General features: G+C 30.9%; 2 protein-coding genes and 1 long non-coding RNA gene across 4 annotated transcripts; 2 read left to right on the forward strand and 1 right to left on the reverse strand.

Moving 5' to 3' along the window:
• Positions 1-1,774: 1,774 nt before the first annotated feature.
• On the forward strand, positions 1,775-5,299 carry LOC139852756 (uncharacterized). 2 transcript variants are annotated; one of them, XR_011761170.1, is made up of 4 exons: positions 1,775-1,965; positions 2,302-3,081; positions 4,412-4,701; positions 4,993-5,299. It is a non-coding gene; the product is annotated as an uncharacterized lncRNA (long non-coding RNA). The 2 variants fall into 2 exon arrangements; XR_011761171.1 differs by having other exon boundaries at positions 4,591-4,701.
• A 771-nt stretch (positions 5,300-6,070) lies between these two features.
• On the forward strand, positions 6,071-9,836 carry LOC139851684 (probable glutamate dehydrogenase 3). The gene is made up of 9 exons (XM_071840791.1): positions 6,071-6,323; positions 6,485-6,598; positions 6,761-6,982; positions 7,098-7,172; positions 7,439-7,555; positions 8,018-8,268; positions 9,176-9,251; positions 9,333-9,419; positions 9,541-9,836. The coding sequence occupies exons 1-9, from the start codon at positions 6,216-6,218 to the stop codon at positions 9,724-9,726; spliced, it is 1,236 nt and encodes a 411-aa protein (XP_071696892.1). The 5' UTR covers positions 6,071-6,215; the 3' UTR covers positions 9,727-9,836.
• Positions 9,837-12,407: 2,571 nt separating this feature from the next.
• On the reverse strand, positions 12,408-19,920 carry LOC139852670 (casein kinase 1-like protein HD16). The gene is made up of 18 exons (XM_071841992.1): positions 19,860-19,920; positions 19,536-19,641; positions 18,465-18,945; positions 17,842-17,967; positions 17,687-17,760; positions 17,530-17,599; positions 17,389-17,444; positions 17,213-17,284; positions 17,030-17,124; positions 16,878-16,944; positions 16,663-16,792; positions 16,330-16,548; positions 16,118-16,248; positions 15,174-15,348; positions 14,997-15,087; positions 14,161-14,318; positions 13,858-14,046; positions 12,408-12,798 (listed from the first exon to the last, which is right to left on the reverse strand). Exons 3-18 carry the CDS (start codon positions 18,879-18,881, stop codon positions 12,739-12,741), a joined length of 2,130 nt encoding a protein of 709 aa, XP_071698093.1. The 5' UTR covers positions 18,882-18,945; positions 19,536-19,641; positions 19,860-19,920; the 3' UTR covers positions 12,408-12,738.
• Between the last annotated feature and the right edge of the window lie 6,712 nt (positions 19,921-26,632).

Here is a 26,632-nt window from a genome sequence, read left to right on the forward strand (position 1 = left end):
TTTTTTGTCTCCAACAATAAAAGAAACAACTTTCTTAAAAGGAACAACCCTTCAATGCTACCAAAAGATGTCGAAAAACATTCTTTTTTACAAAATAGATCAACTAACTTTAACGCTAAAAGAAGCAACTTTCACAAAAGGAACAACCCTTCAATGTTAGATGTCGAAAAAAATTCTTTTTTACATAATAGATCCACAAAAGGAAAGACTTTTTTTTAACTCGCATTCAAAACGAAGCCCCCGGCGCGAAGCGAGGGCTCCACAACTAGTTTTGTCTAATAGATAATATGTTAATGTTAATAATACAATAATATAAAAATACAATTAAAGTTTGTAATATTTGTAACATAATTAATGTAAAAAAAAGACAATAGTAGACGATGCAAATGTGTGTCGAGTTATCTTATTTACATTTACATTTACATTTACATTTACATTTACACATACACTAAAACATAAACTTATGAATAGCAGCACTTTTTATGTTTGTAAACCTTCCATTTTTTTATTCATTTTTTTGTCTATCAAATTTACATAACGTTTCTCAAGGCTCAATGCGATGTGACCACACCTCATTATATATCATATATTCTTCCGTGCCACTATAAGTATCCACTATTGACTTTTCAAAGTCTATCTTTGTTAACTTTAACTGTAAATAACTTTATTTGTGTTATATACGATTTGATTAGAAATATATGAATGAATTGAGTTTTAAATATATTTTCATTAATAGATTATTCATGAAAAATTACATAACATAAGTAAAATTATGTACAATCAAAATTGACAAATCTATAGTTAATATTAAAATCTTATAATGATGATTTCATTATTAGGCTAATTCCTTTGTTAAAAAAATCAAAAAAAAAAAAAAGAAAAAAATTTAAGCATGGTGGGTGATGTCATTAATCTAAATAATTTTGAATTAAAATTAAATCTTATTATTATTATTATTATTATTATTATTATTATTAAATCTTATTAATAATTATTTTAATTATTAAAATTAAATAATTTTGAATCATTTTAATTAATTATTTTGAATTGAGTACGAGAAGGTATAAAAGGTAGTCAGAAGGAAATCAATTCTAAATTTATATTTTAATTTACACTTTTAAAATAAAATTACAACCAATATTATCTCTTATGATTGAATGTGAATTGTTTAATATGCATTTTAGGTATTTGATGAAATGTTCAGCTGGCGAGTTTCTTAGTCGCACTTTGTGGTTCCACGGGTCATTAAACTAAATGACTTTAGCATTTACGTTCACTTAATACCTAAAACATATCATTACACTGTTTCGTTTAAACAAACTCGTGGTTCCACGGGTCATTTCATTAGTAAATATTTTGAAAAGTATACGCTGGACATTTATTGTGAGACAGGACAGGAGTACCATATATGCTATCATATGGTACTTATTAATTTTTTATTATTTAGTTAGTTCGGACTATTGTATGATAATTTTTATTATTAATTATGATCAATTATTATTATTATTTATCATATTATTAGATTATATTATTATTATTATTATTATGTATAGATTATATTAAAACACTAACCTGATGATGTCATAAATAGACATTTTTCCTTCATAAAAATAAAACAAAATAAAAAAGAAAAAATTTAAGATGAGGTTAGTGATGTCATTAAAAAGAATTAATATATTTATAAATATAATTAAGAAAAATAAAAAATAAATATACGGATTATTATTATTGTTTTTAAATTACAGTATAATTCAGAAATCACGCCTCCTTTTTTCTCTGTTCTCTTCTCCCATTCCTTCAAACCCTATAATGGCAGCTGCTTCTTTAACACGCCTACTCTTCTCCCAAACAATCAATCTTTTCAATTTCTCTTCTGCACACCTAAACCTTTCACCGAGCTTTTTCTTTTACATCCTCTTTTACATCTCCATTCATTTGTGATTCTCTCATGTACCTTCATCATAGGTAATTTCGATCTCGGGGTTTCTTTTTTTCTTCTTCTGTAAATTAATCATAGCCGTGTCTTTGCACAAGTAAATCGAGAACTATTAATCTGTTGTTCTGATTGTGGATTTAGGGTTTGTGATTGTAATTTAGGGTTGATTTCATACTTCATCTCCATGTATTTATTTTTGAAAAACTTATAATTTTAAAGTCTAAGCTTTCTCTATGTTTATCTATCTTCAGATTCGATTTTTATAGTTTTGACAGTATTTAGCACTAATGAAATTAGTTGATGTTCATCAAGCAAATGGTGTTTCGTTGGATGATTAATTGAGTATATTTGTTGCTGTTTAGCAGGTTTACCAGGGTTTTCGAGAAGTGTTTATAAAAGTGTTGATGCTTAGTCAGATTGAAAGCATCCCTGCATCTTTGTCGGTATATTCTTTTTATCTTTTTCATGTTCACAGCTCCAGGTATTATCGATTTGTATTCATTTTTGGCTTTTTGATTTCACTTTTTTGTGAGTTTCAGTTTTACTTTTTTCTTTTTTTTAAAGTTCATATTTGCATATCATAGATCTGGACGTGAGACATTATTTCGATTTGAAGACTACGTTTCGAATATGATATTGTGGTATTTGCTAGGCTTTCATATAAAGTGGATTTTAGAGTGTTAGTTGTTGGGGTGGGTTAACTACTTGTATTAGTTACAATTTAGTAATGAATTGTCAAGCATCATAGCATAGGTAATGGCTGCCATTTGTTTGTTTAAAATGTATGTTGAGAATGTGGTTGCAGATGATATATTAATGTGAGTAGATCTTCATCTTGCTAATAAAGTTTGTTTATTTTCTGTTCTTTTAGTTGATGGTAAGAAATGTTGTTTTACTACACTATCCTTTGTATCTCAGTTAGTTTAGATAGTATTAACGGAATATATGATAGTTGTTTTAGTTGGTAAAATGGGTAAAAAAATGTTAGCTATTTATCGGCAATTGTATTTATTTAGTGAATATAAGATACCTAAATTGCCTGCTTTGTGCAGATGTAAACTCAAGTTGGTTGATATAAGAGAAAGAAACTGCATTTATCATGAGAACTTTATCATGAGAACCTAAGGTGCAAATGGGAAAACAAGGTATAACTTCTCCGATACAAATATATAAGATAGCTAATATTGTTGTTATGATGTTGTTGTATTGTTGTTTAGAAACAGGTGGTAAAATGTTTCCTTTGACACTTTATTTTATTCTATGGTAGTAACAGTGTATATATTAAGTATACGATGATAATTACGATTTAATGTAATTGATATTTAAAAGTTAGACTATTCTTTGAAAATATGAAGTTATAGATGCTAAATCCATGTTTAAGATGAGTTTTCTGAGTGATTATGAAGATTTGAGCACCCTAGAAAAATTATGTAATAAGAATAATATACTAAGAAAAAGTTGAGACGGGTTATGTTTCAGTGATTAACACTACATGATGCACATTGAGTGTTTGATCAAATGTACAAGTGAAAAGGGCTAATTTGTGAATTTATTTGAAATGGCGCGTTTTCTTTGTTGACTGAGCTAATCTTGGTCAAAATAATCATCTTCTACATTCTTCCGGTTTACAAGATTAACACTTTTGGTTACACACACTTTTGAGCTAATCAGAATGATTCACATTACACACGCTTTTGGTTAGTTCCTCATTCTTTGTTATCATAGTTATTTTAGTCTTGACATACTATTTGGGTAATCTTATGTTTTGTCATACCTTTGAATACGATTATTTATGTATTTAAATAAAGAGATGAAAATATATATATATATATATATATATATATATATATATATATATATATATATATATTTTTTTTTTTTTTTTTTTTTTTTTGTGTGATGCCTTTGAATATGATTGTTTATGCCTTTGTAGAATGTAAAACATATGGAAGGTGTCGATGCGATGTTGATTAAATTTGTAATATCTTTAGTTAGACTTTCAATTTTGTACCAATTTTTACTAATTTTAAAGGCTCAAATGTGTCAAAATTTTAATACTTTTGTAGTGAATTTCTTATTCATACCCTGCTTTATATGACAAAGTGTATCCATCCATTTGCTATTTAATTAGTTGTTCAAAATATCCTTACAAGCACGTTTCAAGAATTGTATTTACATGGTTATGTATTAGTGACTTGCAATATGGACTCATTTAGATGATATTGAATTTGGTTTAGGAAGCACATTTTTTTGATTATATGGTACATAAGAAGTTGCTATTTGATTTATAGTAGGATTATCACATTTTTTTTCCAGCTATGTACTATACCTCTTTTGCATTTTGTATTTTTGAACCTTCAGAACTGTTCATCTTCAAGTAAAATAATGGTATAATAGAAATGCTTTCATTTTTAGCTCCATCATATTCATATATTATATTTGATTTTTGTGTAATATGTTTTCATTTTTATGTAGTTGAAATGGCTACTAAATGTACTTTAATTTCAATCACGAGTCCGAAAGGGCAAAGGCAACCTGTTGTAGCAGTATTGGAGTGTGGCACAAACTATAAACATTCATTCAGTTTATGTACTCGCCATTCCCATTATCGTATTTGGGTGTTTTTCTAATCTAAACAATTGCAATTGTAACAGTTTTGCAGTGTGGATTTGAATGTGTCAATTCAAGCGATCAAGTTTGTACAAAGAGTTTCAGTTTGATGCGGGTGATATTTTTAACAGAATCTGTGTTACACGTCATATACGGTTATAATCTTTATTTCAACGAATATGTGCATATAAAATATCTTTCATATTGTATATTGTGCCCAATCCTCAAATTAGTTATATATATGACCACTAATAAGAAAAATATATGTAATAGCTAAATGAGCCATAAACTTTAGCTATTTAACAAACCCGTGATTTCACGGGTCATTCAACTAGTTATTATTATTATTATTATTATTATTATTATTATTATTATTATTATTATTATTATTATTATTATTATCATCTTTAAATATGGTCATATTTACATTTTGTAAAATATATTAGGATGAGAGGTGGGATAACTTCCAAGTCATATACAATGGCAACAAATGCGGGGGTGATACACTCCACACTTGGGTGAACCGGTTACTTTGGGCCGGATATGATCAAACAGGTCAATTAAGGATCCGTTTTCTTGTTCACGTTCATATATGCACTATCATCACATATCCATCTTAATTCACGAATCAAACCGAATTTGTTTGGATTCAATGTCAGGAATCTCACATTCTATTGTTTATCTTTTGGAGTTTATGATATTAATGACTTACTTTAATATATTTCTTATCTTTTTCATATGTCAGACTTTTAACACCTGTATTTTTTTCTATCTCTTTATTTATAATACCATGCAACCATTGTCTACTTTTACATCAATTCTAATTCAAAAATCATCACTTTGAAGGTTGTTATACTCAAATTTTTGATTTGTTATCATATTTTACAATAAGCCAAGATGAATGCTTTAGCTGCAACAAATCGACACTTCAAGCTTGCTTGAACACTTTTCTTGATTCCAAAAATATACACATTTTTTTCCTTGTTTGTATAGTTTCATGCTATGGTATCTGCAAATAATTCGTATTATAATTCAAATGTTCAGTTATATTATAGCTTCAACTATAATCTTAATTTATAATTTAATGACAAACAATTATATTATTATTATTATTATTATTATTATTATTATTATTATTATTATTATTATTATTATTATTATTATTATTATTATTATTATCTCTAGAAATGGTCATATATTTACAGTTATAAAATATTAGAATTAGAATGAGAGTTGGGATAAATTCCAAGTCATTATACAATGGCAACAAATGCGGGGTCTACACTCCACACTTGGGTAAACCGGTTGATTGGATACGATCAAACGGGTCAAATAAGGATCCGTTTTCTAGTTCACGTTCATATATGCACTATAATCACATATCCATTTTAATTCATGAATCAAACCGAATTTGTTTGGATTCAATGTCAGGAATCTCAAATTCTATTGCTTATCCTTTAGAGTTTATGCTATTAATGAGTTACTTTAAAATATTTCTTATCTCTCCCATAAGTCAGACTTTTCTCTGTATCTGTTTGTCTCTTTTTATTTATAATACCATGCAGCCATTGTCTACTCTTACATCTCAAATTATAACTCACGAATCTTCACTTTGAAAGTTGTTATACTCAACTTTTTGATTTGTTATCATTTTCTACAATAAGTCAAGATGAATGCTTTAGCTGCAACAAACCGAAACTTCAAGCTTGCTTCAAGACTTTTGGGTCTTGATTCCAAACTTGAGAAGAGTTTACTCATTCCATTCAGGGAGATTAAGGTAATTTTCATCAATTTCACACTTATACAGTGATCTTTATACATTACAAATACAATGAAGTTACAAATTAAAGAATATTTAGTGCTCTAGATAGAAAAAACTACCTTATACTTTTCCTGCAATGTAATGTTTTTGTTACTAATTTTCATATATTTATGCAGGTTGAATGTACCATACCGAAAGATGATGGTAGTTTGGCCTCTTTCATCGGCTTTCGGATTCAACACGACAATGCTCGTGGGCCCATGAAAGGAGGAATTCGATATCACCCTGAGGTTATAATTTTTAAAAAGAAAGTGACATTAAACATTTCCTTTTTGTAAAGATGAATGGATTATTCTATTTGATTAATTGTTTTCTAGCAAAAATTAGATCAGCAATCAATAATATGTTAAACTGCATGCATGCATGGATGCATGTATGATATATGTATGTAGGTTGAACCAGATGAGGTGAATGCTTTAGCACAATTGATGACATGGAAAACAGCAGTTGCAAACATACCTTATGGTGGTGCTAAAGGTGGAATCGGATGTGACCCGTCCGAACTGAGTTTATCCGAGTTAGAACGACTCACTCGAGTTTTCACTACAAAAATTCATGATTTGATTGGGATAAATGCTGATGTTCCAGCTCCTGATATGGGAACCAACCCTCAGGTAATTAATTTTCAACAAACTATTTAATTGATTTTTTGTATTTAATTAACTTTGTATAATTATAAGTTCAACTTGATTGATTATACTATTTAATTTTATATTTGTGTTAAAATAGACAATGGCATGGATACTAGATGAATACTCCAAGTTTCATGGTTACTCACCAGCTGTGGTTACTGGAAAACCTACTGTAAGTATACATGCAACACTAAATATGAGTCTAATTAACAGAAGAAAAATCTTTTAACAGAAACTTTTTTCAATATTTGTTTTGAAAATGAGAAAATCCATTTTAAAATTTTCACTATTTTAACATGAAAATAACTCATATGGTTTTCTTAACTGAAAAATGGAAGTATATGAACATGTTTTCAAAATTATTGCCAGTTTTTCAAATATATCACTATTAATATTGTTAGTCTTAAGCTAATTGTGTTTATTGGAAATTAACATCAGGATCTAGGTGGATCTTTGGGTAGAGATGCTGCAACGGGGAGAGGAGTGCTCTTTGCGACCGAGGCTCTTCTCAATGAGTTTGGAAAAACAATCAGCGGTCACCGATTTGTCATACAGGTCTCTAGATCAATAATAAATTACTATTATTTTAGAATTTTGCTAACGACATCCCTTAGGGCTGTTGTTAACATGCATTAAATTAATTTGAAAATGACTGAATAATTTAATGCATGTTAAGGACATCCCTTAGCAATGGCGAGTTTACTTAGGGCCAAGTGGGGTCCTTTGACCCCATTAAATTTCTTTTTTTAACATATAAAATACTACTAAAATAATTTAGGACACCACTAAATTTATAGATAGGACCCCATATAATTTTAAAATTGATGGTTTTAGAGAAGTAAATACCTTTTTTTAGGAAAAAAAATTATTAAGTATCACTCGCATTGTATAGGACCCCGTTGAATTTTAATCCTAGAATCGCCACTGTCCCTTAGGACTGTCATTAGCAAAATCCTTAATGAATTTTTATAATTTTTAAAAATATATGTTATTATACTGATTGTACATTTTGAATAGGGGTTTGGTAATGTTGGATCTTGGGCTGCTAAACTTATTCACGAAAGCGGTGGAAATATTGTGGCGGTGAGTGATATGAGCGGAGCGATAAAAGACAGTAACGGTCTTGATATTCCTCGTTTGATGAAACATGTGGAGGAGAATAAGGGAGTCAAAGGTTTTGATGGTGCGAATGCGATTGATCCCGAATCTGTTTTGCTTCAAGATTGTGATATTCTCATTCCAGCAGCACTCGGTGGCGTTATCAACAGGTAATTTTCCAGATTATAACTTGAATTTTTCTACGTTTTGTTAGTTGATTTTTTGTCTAGGTACACATGTATGTATACATTAACTGTTAAGTGTCAAAAGCATATACTTATTTTATTTTTGGAACAGCAGACACACCCTATTTGTCCACGACGGGACTCGAACCCACAACCTCAAGGTTGATAAGTTCCCTTGATACCGCTAGACCACAAGCCCTTTGGTAAAAGCATGTACTTTTTCAAACGGTCTGTGCGGGTTTTTTTTTCTTTAATACGTAAGTGTACTAATACATGGTAGGTTTCTACACTTTCGACCCGTTATATCATTTGAAAGGCAAAACTTGTATTGATCAATTCAAAAAACAGAGCAATGAAACAGAACATCTAAAGCCTTATACAACCAAACTAAGAAATAGTACTAGCCTACAAACATACTCCAACACCTAAAACATCAACATTACTAAAACACAAACAAAATGCAATTCAACAAATCAAAATTAGAATTCTGATCGATAAGCACTCTCATCTTTCGACCCGTAATGTAAAATGAGTGTACAACCTGTAGTATACAAATACTAACAAGATTTAAGTATTTAACGATATTTACTTATGTAGATATCAATATCAATTATGCATAAGAAGATTGTAACCTTAAAGTGTTTACTTAAACTAAAATCGTTCATGGATCGTCATTTTATGATTAGCTATAACTATAACAAGATTTTTTTTATTTTTTGTGAAAAACATAAATTAAAAACTATAACTAGAGTTCATAAGCATTATACTGCCATTTTTAATTTTCCAAAATCATGGTTACATGAATGTGGGCAAAATTCCAACACAACCTTAATATGCATTATGATGACATGTTTATGCTGATGTTAATACTAATATATCCATACAAATCAAGGGATAATGCAGATCAAATCCGAGCCAAGTTCATAATTGAAGCTGCCAATCACCCAACTGATCCAGATGCTGATGAGGTTATTAATTAACTCTTCAATATATTCACTAAAACTTGTTATAGTTGTATTATTTTTTTTTTTCACTGTGTGTGTATGTAGATCTTGTCAAAAAAAGGTGTTGTTATTCTTCCCGACATACTTGCCAATTCCGGTGGCGTGACAGTCAGTTACTTCGAGTGGGTTCAGGTAATTACATAAAAAAAAAAAAAATTACTTTTTAGTCAAGTTTTGTTTTATGAAATTGAATATTACGTGTGTTTTTTTTTTTTTTTTTTTTTTTTTTTTTTTTTTTTTTTTTGTGATTTAGAATATTCAAGGGTTCATATGGGACGAGGATAGGGTGAATGTGGAGCTAAAAAGGTACATAACGCACGGGTTCAAAGATGTAACAAGTATGTGCAAGAGTTACAACTGTAACTTGCGTATGGGTGCGTTCACATTAGGTTTAAACCGTGTCGCTAAGGCCACTCTCATTAGGGGATGGGAGGGGTGAGGCATATTGTAATGCCAAAAACACCATCTTTCGGGTGTTGTGTGTTTACAACTTTGTTACTTGTAATGTTGTGTGTTTGAAACTCGGTTGTTGCTGTTGTTGTTTCTGTTGACCCGTACGTTTCTTGGAACTATAAGAATGTTGTGTGTATAAAAGTTTGTTGTTCAGTTGTGTTATCTGAGAACTGTTTGATAAATTATTTGGCTTCCTTATAAGTTTATCAGATTTATGACTAACATTGTTCTTAATTTTCTTATATTAAAAACTTCAATTTCATAGGTGTTGCATGTTTTATTAGAAATTTAAGACTGTCCAGAAAGTTGCAAGCAATTGTAACATTTTTGCCAATTTGCCACCTATCAAGAGGAATTAGAGGATTACACATGTTGAATAGTCAAACATCACATTAATTTTTTTAAAAGAAACCAACTCTCAGTCTCAGCTATATAACAAATTAACAATCTCATGCTTCTCTGTTCAGCCTAAATAGGGAGGATGAGTATTTTTATGAAGGCATTTTCAGTTTGATTCAATCACAAAATAACCAAAATTAAAAGTGTGAGTTATGCACATGCTTTTAATATCTATGAAACTATTTCTCATGTTTCCATTGGAAGCCTTGAACATTATGCATGCCAAGAAGTATCATTTATACTTTATGTACTACTACAAGGAGTATTATATATTTAAAATTACAAATATTGAGTTTCATGTAATGTACTTTATGATTATTCATTTATTTGTAAGTATGCCAATCATATCAAAGCCAACTTTATAGAGGAGGCTGCTAACTATAAGTAAACTAACATGTTTATATATGATTGGCATTGTACCTTTAATCAATCAACTTATAAATAAGTTCTTACTTTTAGTCCTTCGTGTAAAATTGAACTGAATATTGAATATTTGTGTTTGGTAATATTTAGGTACACAGAATATTCAAGGTTTCAAACGGGAAGACGAGAAAGTGAATGGTGAGGTAAGGTTGTTACGGTTTGTTAACAGCATGAGTTCGAGCCTAACAGATGGATGCAGTCAGTTTAAACACAAGATGGACACAAAAAGGTAACATAGTTAACAACTCTAGTGGCTGTTACTTGCGTTCTTGTTAGATGATACTTGTCCATCAAATGATAACAATAATTAGAGGATAATTAGCTTAACATTATACTTGTATACTTCTGATATGTTAAAATAGTCTATGACCACTATAAATAAAAGAAAATGGATATGACATAAAGCGCAAATTGATAATTGAGACATAAATCTCCTAATTCCTCATAAAACAAAAAAAAAAAAAATTTAAAAAAAAACTCTGTTCTTTAGTCTCTTCTAACAAAACTTGCTAGAAAATGTCATATATTTTTGGCCATTTATAAAAAGTTAAGACAAGATTGTTGTTATTGGTTATATATTGTAAAACTAACCTTCTTTTCTAGCTATATGTTGGAACTATTATTTTTAGTAATTATTTGACGAAGTAGCTAGATCTGAAAACTTATGCTTATGAATTACTTCCTCCATCCCATAATTATTGTCCTGTTTGACTTTTACAAGTCTTTGTTTTTCAACTTTGACTTCATATATTTTAATTTGTATTATATAATATTTGATGCAATTTATGGGGATGGATTGGGTTTCTAAACGTGTTTTCATTGATATAACTTTCATCGAGTGTTATATAAAACAACGGAAAAAAATTATAGTCAAAGTTTTTAACATAAAATTGGAAAAAGTCAAACAGGACAATAATTGTGGGATCGAGGGAGTATGATTTAGCATAAAAAGACAAAGTCCTCAAATCATTCAATGTCATTAGCACAAAATGTAGATCAGTTTTTAATAAGTACCTTTTTTTTTTTTTGCGAATATAACGAAAACTCATATAGAAACGAGGTCGTTTTCCAAAAGAAAACGCACTCAACAGGGAATACAAAAGGACATGGGGAAAACGGAGAAGCTCGCCCTAGAAAGCAACCATCTAAACAAAACTATCTATAAACGAGCTTCCCTAACATCCCGTAAAACTACAGAAAACTAAAGAAACAAAAACTGAGAATAACATTAAAGTACAAGGAACGAAACCATGTTCGATTGCCATGTTCGATCCCGAGTACAATCTAATTGTCAAGTAAAATAATAAGCTCTAGCTTTTTTCAAAAGCTATATCAAGTACAGCTTATTATATTTGTAGAAATTATTTTTTACGATCTTACAGTACCTTAAACTTTCCTTTTATGTGTCAAACATACCCATTACATTTTTTTTTACTATAAATGACCTGATAGTACCTACAATAAATTTGACTATTGACTATACCATATAAAAAATTGACTGCTTCGGAGTTGGTTGTTTTTAGAGGTATTTGTTGTTGTTTGGTTAGACGGGCTTATTTGGGGCTTGTATTTATTTTGTATTCCAGACTCGTTTTATGATCCGATTGCTCAAAGTTCGATTTTAGTTAGCTTTTGATCCTTGTTTACTGTTAAAGTTCATTTACTGCTTCCGAGCCTTGCAATGCTTTTGGTTCTTTTGTATCCGGGTTCGCCTTTTCATCTATTGATGAAAAGAGTTAGGTTTAATGTTATGCTTTTGTAGCCAGAAAAAATAAATAAATAAATAAACATAAGACAACATTAATAGCTACAAAAAATAAAAACTACCAAAAGTAAAAACATACATAAAGATTTCAATCTCTCAATTGATAATTATGAATAAGTACAACAGTAACGAACAAGACGACTTGACAACAAACCGAACATTCTCATTCATCTGCATCATAATTCAAACTCATATTTGAGACATATTTCTCATTGTTCTATCTTTGAAAACTTTCCTGTCTTTTTTTTATCTTTTTTTTTTGCTGGTCATTATAAACTCTATTATAATTTTAGACACACATGACACAACATGATTATTTGTACACATACCCATAACTTTTTCCTCACATGATACCTGCTTCTGGTTTCTGTCAGTTCTCAGCAAAATGTAGCCATTTGTTACCAGATTCAGTCAGCAAACAGTTCGGCCATAACACATGGATGCAATATAAAGATTTTTCGACCATTTGTCCTGCACATATAAAAGATTAATTAATCATTCAAGAAAAAGGTTGGGTTGTGCTTACTAAAACTGCAAACTGATTAATAGTCTAATACTAACATTTAACATCTTCAACTATCAAATAACATATAATGGGTTCAGTTGCATCGAGTCAACTTTATTAAAACGAGCTCGGTCTGGCTGGTTGAGTTACAATTTGTGATCACTTTTTTTGTCTATTTATATACACTACGAATGGTTATTAAGTCACGAGTTCTTAACTTTTGACATAATTGCATATTCCACTACCCTAAATATAAGGTTAAATTAGTAACTTAAGTTATTCGGACAATGTATTCATCACATAAAAACATACAATAATTATGTATCTACAGCTTATATTACATATATAGTTTGTTTTCTTATTATTTCAAAAACATGAAAGTAGTAGATTTTAAAGCAAATGGCCCAAAAGGGTAACATAAGTGTCCAAAATTACCCATCAAGGTAATACGAGTTTCCCTGATGCCCTAAAAGGATCACATATTTTAATTCATTCCCAAAAAAGATTATTATTAAAGTGAAATTGGGGTAATATTGTCACAACTTATTAACGAAAGTTAGTCAAATTTCATCAAGTGCTCAAATTTCATCATTATAAACATTTTTATAAAGTACATTAAACTTTGTTTTGTTTTTTTAGAATGGCGGTTAGGAGTGATAGGGATCCGAACGTGCTGTCGGAACCCACCTACCCGATCATTTTCCTTGATACGAACAATTACGGTCCTACCACCCCTTACAAGGAAACCCCCACGGTGAATCCATACGGGCATCGCGTGTGGTAAAACCCCTCGGGTGAGGTTGATAGCAAGAAGTCCGCAACCTCCGAGGCTCATGAAAATGGGCGGGTAATCTCAAGGGAAATATTTTGCAGCTCATGGGGATGGAACCCTGACCTCCCCTATGGGAAGTCGGGTCATCACCAATACACTAACAACTTGAGGTTACATTTAACTTTGCTTTAGCTCTTCGGTTATATAATATTGAACGAGGAACGTTAAAGAGTTGAAAACGAAAATGTATTACCTTGACATGTGTGCTAGGGAAGGCAGATGTTCGTAAGGTTTCTTGGGTCTCGTCCATTAATTTGCGCCTCGGAATACTGAGTATGAAAGCAGCTTGATCAGATGTAGCAGCCATAGATGTTATCCTGTATCCACTTTCCCATCTACGGTGTATTCCTTCACTCGGGTACAGAAAATCAAGTTCTACAACCTACAAGTCGTGGCCCACCATCTATTACTTTCAGTATCTCAAAACTCAAAAAAATATCAAAAAGGTAGATAATAGTAATAATAATTAATAATTTAAAGTTAATAATAACAATACCTGATCAGAGAAACCTGCATTTCTTGACATCACGACACCCCATCGACTGCCAGCAGTAGTCATTGAAGTGACATGAAAACCTTCTTTCCATTTTTTGCTAATCCACTTAAACGGAAACGATTCACTCACTTTATACGATTGTTGAGTGTACGGTGTTCCTAAAAATATACAAATCAAAAACAAAAGTCGGAAACAAGAAAAAAAGAATCATTTAGTTCTTCTTTAAGCACAATAACACCACAGTTTAATTATAGATGCCAAAATCAAAAAGTAGATTAAATTGACAAAAGGGGATTGTGTTGCCAAATGGTGTTTGATTTCCATTTTGAAACTTATTCGGATAACATATATTAAAGTCACGATAGCTAGTTTTTAGTGTTTAAGGATAAACTTAATCTATTTCCGATTCAATAATCAAAAATTTATACCAGCTGCAACAAAACTGGTAACCAAAGAGTAAATCAGATCACTTAATTACGCCATTTCTTTCCATTCACAAACAGTTTCTTATTACAAATCATTATCCTAAAACTATTTTATGTATTAAATTCTTGCAGAATAGAAATTTTCCATACAAAAGCAGTTTAATTATCTTATTATTATAGCTTCAAATAATAATAATAAGGTATTGGGTTTTGTTGTTGTTGTTGTTGTTATAGCTTCAAACAGGAGGACCACATCCTTACACAACTCTTAGAGTATGTTTTATCTGATACTTATAATCCCTTTACTAGTTTGTTGATAGTTATAGTTGACCCATTTATTTTTAGCCAGTTACATGATTTACCCATTTGACCAAACAGAATAAATATGCTAAAAATAAAAGAATATATAACCTTTAGACATAATAACCAAGGAGCTTCCATTGGCTGCACCAGCTATTGAACTGATGTAAAAATTCTTTTCCCACTGTTCCATAATCCAGTCCTGAAGAACAAACAATTTTCATTAGAAATCAGATGATAGATAATGTGATACATAATCAACTTAAAAATGATCATGATTTGAATAACCTTGTGAAGAAAAATAGGTGAAATTTCATAAACTTGGGAGCTAAATCCAGTTCCTGCATCCATAATTAACGCCCAAAGATTCGAGGCTGACGCCACACAGCTGATATATAAACCGTCTTCATTACCCTTATCCACATGCTGACGAAGCCTTGCATCGGCAACGTTATAATGATATCTGCAAATGAAATAATATTTCACGCATACACGTAAGTTAAAAAAACGTGCATACATGTTCCTAATTAAGTCATATAGATACTAACTAGTGCTAATTTGAAGTTCAATATATACAGGAAGTGAGCCTTTAAAAGATCTTCGCACAAAGAAACTCCACTTTTTAAAGTTCAGTTGACTTTTTTGATTCGGAACTCTTAGTCGAGCTGAACTTATAATCATAGACTCGACTCGATCATCAGTTTACAGATTATGCTCCTTCATTGATCAAGAATTCCGATTTTTGGTTTGCCAAACGATTATGTTGAGAAAAGGAAATATAGAAGCGTTAACCTTTTCAATAAAATATAAAAGTATCAATGAGAACATGTAAACCGTTAGACGTCATGTTAAACCTTAATTCAATGAGAACCGAAGACATGCGAATGAACCCTGACATTAAGTGCTAGATTCTGTTAAAAACTTTTTGAAAAAATCTCAAAGTTATTCACAAGAGCATCAATGAACGACAATCTATATGTGCACTTTGATCTAATGAAAAGATTAGTACAATCCAGGGGTTCAATTTGGAAGTTTCTTTCGTTACTATCAACATTAACCTTTCATGACCCTCATACATAAGATTCATAGTCGATGCTTCTTATGCACCGACAAACTTACGATCCACTTAAGGAAATATAATTAAAATATCAATTTTTTAAAGTCTTCGTAAATTGTAACAATTATATAGTGTCAATCTAAGTGTGTATCATTAAAGTATAATGATAGCCCACCTTTGTTTCATCGGCCGGCGTGCATTATAAACAGAAATCCATTGTGTAGCAGGACTTCCTAACCGTACTTTCTTTTTCGGTTGTTCATCTTCTTCCAAATTTATAAGCAATCTACCTCGTTTCTGACCAACCTAAAAAGACAAAACCACTTGAAAAAAGACTCAAATCTAACAAGCCTAAAGAAAGAAAATAATTATATAAAATGCTATAACCTTAAGTGCACCGTCAATTCTGATTGGTCTTAGTGATATAACAGGTTCAATAAGACTCTCAAATAAAGATATAAGCTTTGAATAATTAGGTTCCTCGTCAAATTTCATATTTGTGACTGCTTCAAGAAAATGTTTAAATGGAGCAGGACAAAAACAACACATCAACTCAGGTGAAGTTGCCATTTTCTTTTTACAAACAAGAAAACTCTTGTTGTCACCCTGTAATATACAACAAAAATGAAATATCGTTAAAAACAAAAATGAATATTTTCTAATTTCTAAAGACGGAAAATATGAAAAAAGAAAAAAAAAAAAAAAAAAAAAAAAACTAACCTGATACCCTTGCCATGGTAACCTTCCCTTAATAAGAAATATTAATGTGTATGCAAGCGACTCAAGGTCATCCCTTCTACTTCCTGTTCTACCTAAATGTGCATGCACACTTGCATATCTTATTGTACCCCTGCCAAATAAATTAACATTCTTTAAGAACGTTTATATTCAATTACATTTAACTGACAGCTAAAATATACCCAAAATACACAGACCTGAATATATCGGGCCGTTGATCATATTCAACATGCTGACTAGATGTTGAATCTTTCCATTTTGATGCTGAAATAATTTCAAATCACGTTTTAATACATGAAAATATGATAGGAAAAAGTACTTTGAAAAAGTAGAGAATTTATGAGCATACCTAAACCAAGATCAATTAAATATAATTTCTTCTCATCTACAGTTCCGGGTTGACCAAGAAGAAAGTTTTCCGGCTTCACATCACCATGTACAAACCTTTTTAATAAGATAAAAAAAAGTCAATGAACGGTCAACAAGGAATATTGTGAGATTTATCACTGTTATATTTAGATATATTCCTTACCCCTTCGAGTGAAGCTTTTCAAGAATTGATATCGACTCGACAGCAATGCAAGCCACCATACTTGGTGACATCCTGTTCGTGAAAACAAAATAATATAAACAATTAGTGAGAATTAAGCATGTGGAAATGAAATAAACTATTAACTAAAGTAGTAATAATATAAACAATAAGCTTACGATTGGCCTAAAGAATTCCAAATATCCCAAAGACTAGGTCCAAGAATGTCCATAACCTGTAAAAGAAAAGATTTAATTATTTAAAATAAAAAATTTTTTGCATGATGTCAAAGTCAAACAACATTCAAATTCAAAACTCACCAGAATGTAAAAGTCACCTTGCCGACCCTTGTAGTGAACCCATGGAATCCCGTAACATCCATTTAGCGAGCTATTGTAACAAAAAGGTAATATATTAAATCAAATTTGTCACAACTTCAGGTTAAAATACTAGATACTATTTCAGAATGATGCTTACCTGTAAACTTGCCACTCATAAGGAGGACCGTAATTGCAGCCTTTGCTATTACGATGCTCGAACTTCAATGCTACCTGTTTAAACAAAAGATCAAATTTTTAATGGCACGAACAAGTAGTTATTGAAAATCATTGTCATTTATTGTTTTAACATACCTCAAAGGCATCTGGGCCCGTTCTTTCAGTACCTCCACTTATTCTCCTACCAACATAAACCTGCCCGAAACCACCCTTACCCAACTTTCTTTCTGTTTTATATATAGGTGAATTACCCACTTGTACCTGCATCAAAGCAATAACAGGCGTTAATTCACAAATATTATACAAAGAAACAAAATTGAGGGAGTATTCTTATTGACCTGAAATCGATTATACCCAAAAAAAAGTGTAATTTTGTGTGTGCGCATATTTATACCTTCAACCTAAGTTCATTATAAAATAATCAGAGCTAGACAAATACTCAAGCAACTGATAGTCTAATTAGTATAGTTTTAGACATCAAAAGCTTATGCAAACACGCACTTCTAGAGGCCATTTCCTTATACCTAATCATCATACTCAGATTATTCATCTCACATAATCACTTGACAACATATAAGAAAAATTATAAATAATTATAATTTCATTTTGTGATTCTGATTATTTAAATCACCTAATGCTATATATATATGTATACTATAAAGCAAAGCATGCAGAAAGAAAAAGTCATCCGCAAAATAAGGATATACCATATATATAGTCGCTGTTCAATAAAATGAAAATAAAAAATAAGAATATACCCTCTCCGGCACAGGAGCTGTGTTTCCTTCTTCTTCAACCGCCATAATTTTATCACCACTTGCACCTTCCATGACAAAATCTTTATCTGCAACCACGCCAACTCTATTCAGAACTGGCTCACCAACACCAAGAACCAAAGGGTCAGGAACAATTTCAAACGGTGGTTCCTGATCCAAATCAATCAACCTAACGCCTCTTCCTCTACCACCACCAGCCACTGGCCTGCCAGGTGTCACCGCCACACGCCCTTTCCCTACACCTGCAGCATCACCTCTTCCCCTACCACCACCAGTTCTCCTTCTACCTCTGTTTTGGATTGGTGCAACGACGTTATCAGTTTGGTCAATTGGTTGAGTCGCAGGCTGAAGATCACCAACCCGTTTTGATCTCCGTGCTGCACTTCGCAGTTGTGGCATCGTCACCCATGCAATTTATATCCAATTCATATCCCAACTATCTGTTTAATCCTCCAATTATTATCTACATCATTAAACAAACGGATTTAAAAACTAGAAATATAATTCAATTGCCCCTAAAATAGAAGACTTTTAAACCTTATTACTATTAGTTTCAAAGATTTGAATTGAACATTAAAAACAATGTAGCCAGCATAAATATTAAATATAAATAGTATAGTAAAATATAATCCGTGATAACCACTGCCGGATAACGACAAACGCCATTGCAATAACCAGACCGAAAATGTTGCTTAATCAGAAACAATATATACAAAAATGTACTATTTTTAGCTAAAGCACTAGATATTTATATTTATAATGATTCTATATTCAGCTTCAAAATCTGATTCTTTAATAATCATGAACACACACACAAAATAAAAAATAAAAAATAAAAAATAAAATTTAAATAAACATGAAAACTCAATAACTGAAATAGTGATTTTAAATTTAATAAATTTAAATAAACGAAGAATGATGCAGACTTTATCCGATCATCAGAATCTGAAATCATATAGACTCAAAACATTATCCATGACTAATTAAAACCATTAAATAAAAAAAAATTCGAATTAATAATTACAAATTCAAGGATAAACAGATCAATTATACCTCACGAACTGCAAACTTGAAATGATCGAAATGAAATGCTTGATCAATCAGCGAATGAAACTTATCTTGTATGAATCGATCGGCTCTCAGATCATTCCAGTAATCTCTATAAATAAAAAAAATTGTTATTTATCTCTTGTTTTATGCACCTTATCTGATGATAAAATGAAAAAGAAAAAAAAAAAAGTGGATTAATTTAAAATGTTGTGGATACAAAAATTAGATAAATTTGTTAATTTAGGGATTTAGGTTAAATATAACATAAAAGTTGATTATATCGGATCAAATTATCAAATTAAATGGAAGAAAAAAAAAAGAACGTACAAATTGAGTGATTCTTCTTGCGGCTATCGGTGTGTTGATTATATTGTTGCTATTGCAGTCTTGCCCCTGGTGTTTGAAGGTCTTTTATTTTTTATATTATAAAAAATATTAAATGGAATAAAAAAATAAAGGGGATGCCCACACATTTTTTTTTATCCTCACACATCTATTTTAACTTTTTACTCTTCTAATAATACTCAATTGGTGTGTGAGGATCAAAAAAGTGTGTGTGAAAATCATCCCCAAAAATAAATGAGTATTTATATTATATTATATTATATATTATATTATGGAGTATATATATTATATTATATTTTATTATTAATTATTAATTATTATTCTGTAATATCAATAATTAAAGGGAGTTGATTCTCACACACCCCTTTTTGATTGATGTACACTTGATAATGCTAAAAACGAACATATATTTCATAGCATTATTCTTCAAGAAAGACAAGCTTTTAGTTGCAATTGTTCTAATTTCAAGTAATTATCGTTTAAATAATAAAAGGTGAAGACAAAAGACAGATTCGACGAATTGAAGACGCAAACGACCAAAAAGCTCAAAAGTACAAAATACAATTAAAGAGGTTCCAATTATTGATAAGAAACATCTCGAAATTACAAGAGTACAAGATTCAAAACGCAAAGTACAAGATATTAAATTGTACGCAAGGACGTTCGAAAATCCGGAACCGGGACATGAGTCAACTCTCAACGCTCGACGCAACGGACTAAAAATTACAAGTCAACTATGCACATAAATATAATATAATATTTAAATAATTCTTATAATTATTTAATATATTATATTATTTATAAAACCGTCGGCAGAAGAAAACAACCAAAAATGAGCCTCCCCAGCTGGCCATGCGATCGCATGGCCTGGAAGGCATAAATCCATGTGATCGCATGAGCCCCAGTTCCAGCCCAAATGCCTATAAAAATCGAGCTTTGGTGCACCAAAAATATCATCTATCTTTCTCTTCTCTCCATATATACGTAAAATATATATTTATAATTTATATTTTAATTTTAATTTTAATTATAATTCTAATAATAAGGGTATGTTAGCGAATATTGTAAGGGTGTAAGTCGAAATTCTGTCCGTGTAACGCTACGCTATTTTTAATCATTGTAAGTTATGTTCAACCTTTTTACATTAATGTCTCGTAGCTAAGTTATTATTATGCTTATTTAATCCGAAGTAATCATGATGTTGGGCTAATTACTAAAATTGGGTAATTGGGCTTTGTACCATAATTGGGGTTTGGACAAAAGAACGACACTTGTGGAAATTAGACTATGAGCTATTAATGGGCTTTATATTTGTTTAACTAAATGATAGTTTGTTAATGTTAATATAAAGATTTACAATTGGGCGTCCCTATAAATTACCATATACACTCAATCGGACACGATGGGCGGGGTATTTATATGTACGAATAATCGTTCATTTAACCGGACACGGGAATGGATTAATAGCCACTAGAATAATTAAAACAGGGGTGAAATTATGTACAAGGACACTTGGTATAATTGATAACAAAATATTAAAACCTTGGGTTACACTCAGTCGACATCCTGGTGTAATTATTAAACAAAGTATTAAAATCTTGTTACAGTTTAAGTCCCCAATTAGTTGGAATATTTAACTTCGGGTATAAGGATAATTTGACGAGGACACTCGCACTTTATATTTATGACTGATGGACTGTTATGGACAAAAACCAGACGGACATATTAAATAATCCAGGACATAGGACAATTAACCCATGGGCATAAAACTAAAATCAACACATCAAACATCATGATTACGGAAGTTTAAATAAGCATAATTCTTTTATTTCATATTTAATTTCCTTTATTTTATATTTAATTGCACTTCTAATTATCGCATTTTTATTGTTATTGTATTTAATTGTACTTTTAATTATCGTACTTTTTAATTATCGCAAGTTTATTTTATCGCACTTTTATTATTCGCAATTTCATTATCGTTATTTACTTTATGCTTTAATTTAAGTCTTGTATTTATTTTTAATATTTTACATTTGGTTTTAACTGCGACTAAAGTTTTAAAATCGACAAACCGGTCATTAAACGGTAAAAACCCCCCTTTATAATAATAATATTACTTATATATATATATATATATATATATATATATATATATATATTTGTATTTTTATAAAAGTAAACTAATATAGCGTTAAGCTTTGTTTAAAAAGATTCTCCGTGGAACGAACCGGACTTACTAAAAACTACACTACTATACGATTAGGTACACTGCCTATAAGTGTTGTAGCAAGGTTTAAGTATATCCATTCTATAAATAAATAAATATCTTGTGTAAAATTGTATCGTATTTAATAGTATTTTCTGTAAAAATATAAGCTATTTTATATACTACTCTGCTAAAACATCAAGTATTTTTGGCGCCGCTGCCGGGGAACGTCTTAAAAGCCGGAAGCGCAACGCTACATATAAAAAAAAAAGATTTTTACTTTTAGTACGCTTTTGTAAAAATACGTTTTAAATATTCAAAAATAAAAAAAAAGAAAAACAAAAATATAAATATTTTTTCTTAGAGTTTGGTAAATATTTAAGTTTTATAAAGTTTCTTTATTTCTATTTTTTTTATTTTGTAAAAATATAAGTTTTATTTAATTAATAAATATATTTTATATTTTACAGCAAAAACAGAAAAAAAAAATTTAAATTTCGGCCTATACTGTAGCAGCCCACTCTGTGGCCCGAAACCCTAGCCCATGCGATCGCATGGCTGGGCAACTGAGGACTCATGCGATCGCATGAGCCCATCTGACACGCCCTACTGAACCTGCCGACAGCATTAATTACGGAATATTATTAATTATTATTAATATTAAACCCTAATTAGGTTTAGTTATTATATTAATTAATTTTAGTTTATTAATTTAATTTGTATTATTTAGTATTAATTAGTTTAATTAAATTGTAAAATTAATAGTTTTATAAAATAAATAATATAAAAATAATATTTTTATAAAAATTGTACTTTTTACAACTTTTTATATATTTTTATATTTTTTTCATTTTTAATCGTTTTAGCGTAATATTTGTATTTTTCGCTCATATTTAGTTTTAAACTTAGTTTTTGCCATAGTTATTTTTACTTCTAGATTTTTAGGCTTTGCCGTAAAATCCCTTAAGTGCTTTTTCTTTAGACTAAGATTTAAGTGCTTTAGAATTTTGCGACGCCTTTTTAAGTTTTAGTTTCTTTTTAAGTTATTTCCATTTGGGATTTAGTTTTTCCTGTAAGCTTTAATATTTTTAGACGACTTTCACCTATGTATCAATTATCATTCCAATTAGTAATTTCAATTTGCGATTATAATTTTAAGTTAGTTGTAGTAATAAGGTTAGGTTAGTCAAAGTATTTTTAAGTTTTTATAAGTTTCTTTTATTTTTCCGTCACCTTTTATTTTTCCGTCACCTTTTATTTTTCAACCATTTTTCTTTTTCGACCTTTTTCCGACGAACTCTTTTTCTTTCTTATTTCTCGCTATTCTAGTTTTAGGACATAGATTTTTATTCTACTTCTTATCTAAATTTCTTAAAATTACGAAAATTTATTTTAAGTGGTTAAATTAATAGACATCAAAATTTTCTGGTTCGTAGTAATAGTTGGATTTGTACGTGGACCGGGTTATTGGAGCCAAACAGTCCTCAATTATATTGAGACCAAACGAATCCTGCCCCTCTGCTGCATCTTTTGGCTATTCGAAACGTGGGCAAAATCAGAAAAGTCTATTGATTGGATAACTTATTATAATTTTTCTTTCCTTTTTAAAAACTAATAGGATATTCAGTGAATGCACCGAGCAAGACGTTCACCACCTGTTGTACGTTCACCACCTGTAACTAGATCAAGACATTTAGCAAATATAACCGCCGTTGATTTTTCTTTAGAATCGTCATCCAGTCGACCAAGTACTTCAGTTCAAATTTCCGATAATCCATTTTTTGAACCCGACCTCACAATTGAGAATCCGGAGAATATTCAGGAATGGTTCGTAGATCCTGAACCATTAAACTTTCCTCCGGAACCACCAATCTTTCAAACAGAGATTGTTGAGGAACGAACCATTAAATCAGAATCCTCTAGTGATTCCGATTCAACAAATTCAATTATGGAGAATCTGGAACCTTTAAGTATGGAAGACCGAATGAGAGCTAAACGCACTGGCCAAGGTCACGCAATTACTCATCCAGACATTAATGCGCCAGATTATGAAATCAAAGGACAAATTCTACACATGGTGACTAATCAATGCCAATTTAGTGGTGCGCCGAAGGAAGATCCAAATGAACATCTACGTACCTTTAATAGGATCTGCACACTATTTAAAATCCGAGAAGTGGAGGATGAACAGATATATCTCATGTTATTTCCCTGGACTTTAAAGGGAGAAGCCAAAGATTGGTTGGAATCGTTACCTGAAGGGGCGATTGATACATGGGATGTTTTAGTTGACAAATTTCTTAAACAATTCTTTCCTGCATCTAAAGCCATAAGACTTCAAGCAGAAATTGTTACGTTTACACAGAAGCCAAATGAAACTCTATATGAGGCATGGACAAGATATGGAAAGTTGTTAAGAGGATGTCCGCAACATGGTTTAGACACCTGTCAAATAGTACAAATATTCTACCAAGGATGCGACATCACTACAAGGAAAGACATAGATATAACAGCTGGTGGTTCTATTATGAAGAAAACTTAAACCGATGCTTACAAAATTATTGATAACAATGCTTCCCACTCACATGAGTGGCACCAAGAAAAAGATATCATTAGATCATCTAAAGCAGCTAGAGCCGATTCTAGCCATGACTTAGATTCCATTTCCGCAAAGATAGATGCTGTGGAGAGACGAATGGAAAAGATGACTAAAGATATTCACTCAATACGAATTAGTTGTGAGCAGTGTGGAGGACCACATTTGACAAAAGATTGTCTCAGTATTGAATTAACAATGGAACAAAGAGAGAATATTTCATACATAAACCAAAGGCCTGGAAATAATTATCAGAATAATTATCAACCGCCAAGACCGATTTACAATCAAAACCAGAATTATAACAGAAATATTCCATACAACAACCAACAAGGTCCTAGCAATCAACAAGTATCCAATAATAATTACAATCAGCAAAGACCGAATTTTCAAAACAAACCACCACAACAAACCGATGATAAAAAGCCGAATTTAGAAGATATGATGACGAAGCTAGTTGAAACTCAAACACAGTTTTTCACATCTCAAAAACAAACCAATGAACAAAATGCTCAAGCATTTAGAAATCAACAAGCTTCTATTCAAAATCTGGAACAAGAAGTAAGTAACCTAGCAAGGTTAATAGGTGAAAGAAAACCGGGAAGTCTACCTAGTGATACAAATGCTAACCCCCGGAATGAAACAGCTAAAGCCATTACCACAAGAAGTGGTACAACACTTAAACCACCGGAAATACCTGTAACTTCTGATGAAACTATTCCTACTCCACAAGAACCACAACCTGATCAAGATAAGGAAAAAGAACCGATAGTTGAAAAGGTTAATGAAGATAACACAATTAAGGATAAACCTTATGTTAAACCATACCAACCACCACTTCCTTACCCGAGTAAAATGAAGAAAGAGAAACTTGAAGCCGAGCAATCCAAATTCTTGGATATGTTTAAACAGATAAATGTAAATCTTCCTTTCATTGATGTGATTTCAGGAATGCCTAGATATGCTAAATTCTTGAAAGATCTAATCTCAAATAGAAAGAAAATGGAAGAACTCTCGGCTGTTACTATGAATGCTAATTGTTCAGCAGTACTGTTGAATAAGATACCAGAAAAATTATCTGATCCAGGAAGTTTCACAATTCCATGTTTTCTGGGTAGTCTTAGTTCAATAGAAGCATTGGCAGACTTAGGTGCTAGTATAAATTTAATGCCGTATTCACTATACACTAAACTAGACCTTGGAGAATTGAAACCAACCAGAATAAGCATACAACTAGCCGATAGATCAATAAAATATCCTAGAGGGATAATGGAGAACATGCTAGTTAAAGTTGGTACTTTAGTATTTCCAGTAGATTTTGTTGTTTTGGACATGGAAGAAGATTCTCAAGTTCCTCTCATATTAGGAAGACCATTCTTAAACACGGCTAAAGCAATGATAGACGTGTTCGGTAAGAAACTGACCCTAAGTATAGAGGATGAGAGTGTTACCTTTTCAGTTGATAGAGCAATGCAACAACCACAATCTGCAGATGATACATGTTATTATATTCAAACTATAGATGCACATGCAGAATTATTAGAAGAATTTCCAGAATTACAAGGAACAGGAGAATGTTCTTTAGGAGAAGGTAATGAACCAATTGATGAAGCTGAAATGTTAGCTACACTTATAGCTAATGGATATGAACCAACAACAGAAGAAATTCAAATGCTAAAAGAAGAAGACAGATATCGATACAAATCATCGATAGAAGAACCTCCGAAATTAGAGTTAAAGCCACTTCCAAACCATTTGGAATACGCTTATTTACATGGTGAATCTGAATTACCTGTAATAATATCGTCTTCTCTTACTGAAAATGAGAAATCACAACTCATTTCTGTGTTGAAAGCTCATAAACCAGCCATTGCATGGAAGATTCATGATATTAAAGGAATAAGTCCTTCGTATTGCACACATAAAATCCTTATGGAAGAAGGTCATAAA

The sequence above is a fragment of the Rutidosis leptorrhynchoides genome, chromosome 6 (assembly GCF_046630445.1).
Source record: "Rutidosis leptorrhynchoides isolate AG116_Rl617_1_P2 chromosome 6, CSIRO_AGI_Rlap_v1, whole genome shotgun sequence".
Lineage (NCBI taxonomy): Eukaryota > Viridiplantae > Streptophyta > Magnoliopsida > Asterales > Asteraceae > Rutidosis > Rutidosis leptorrhynchoides.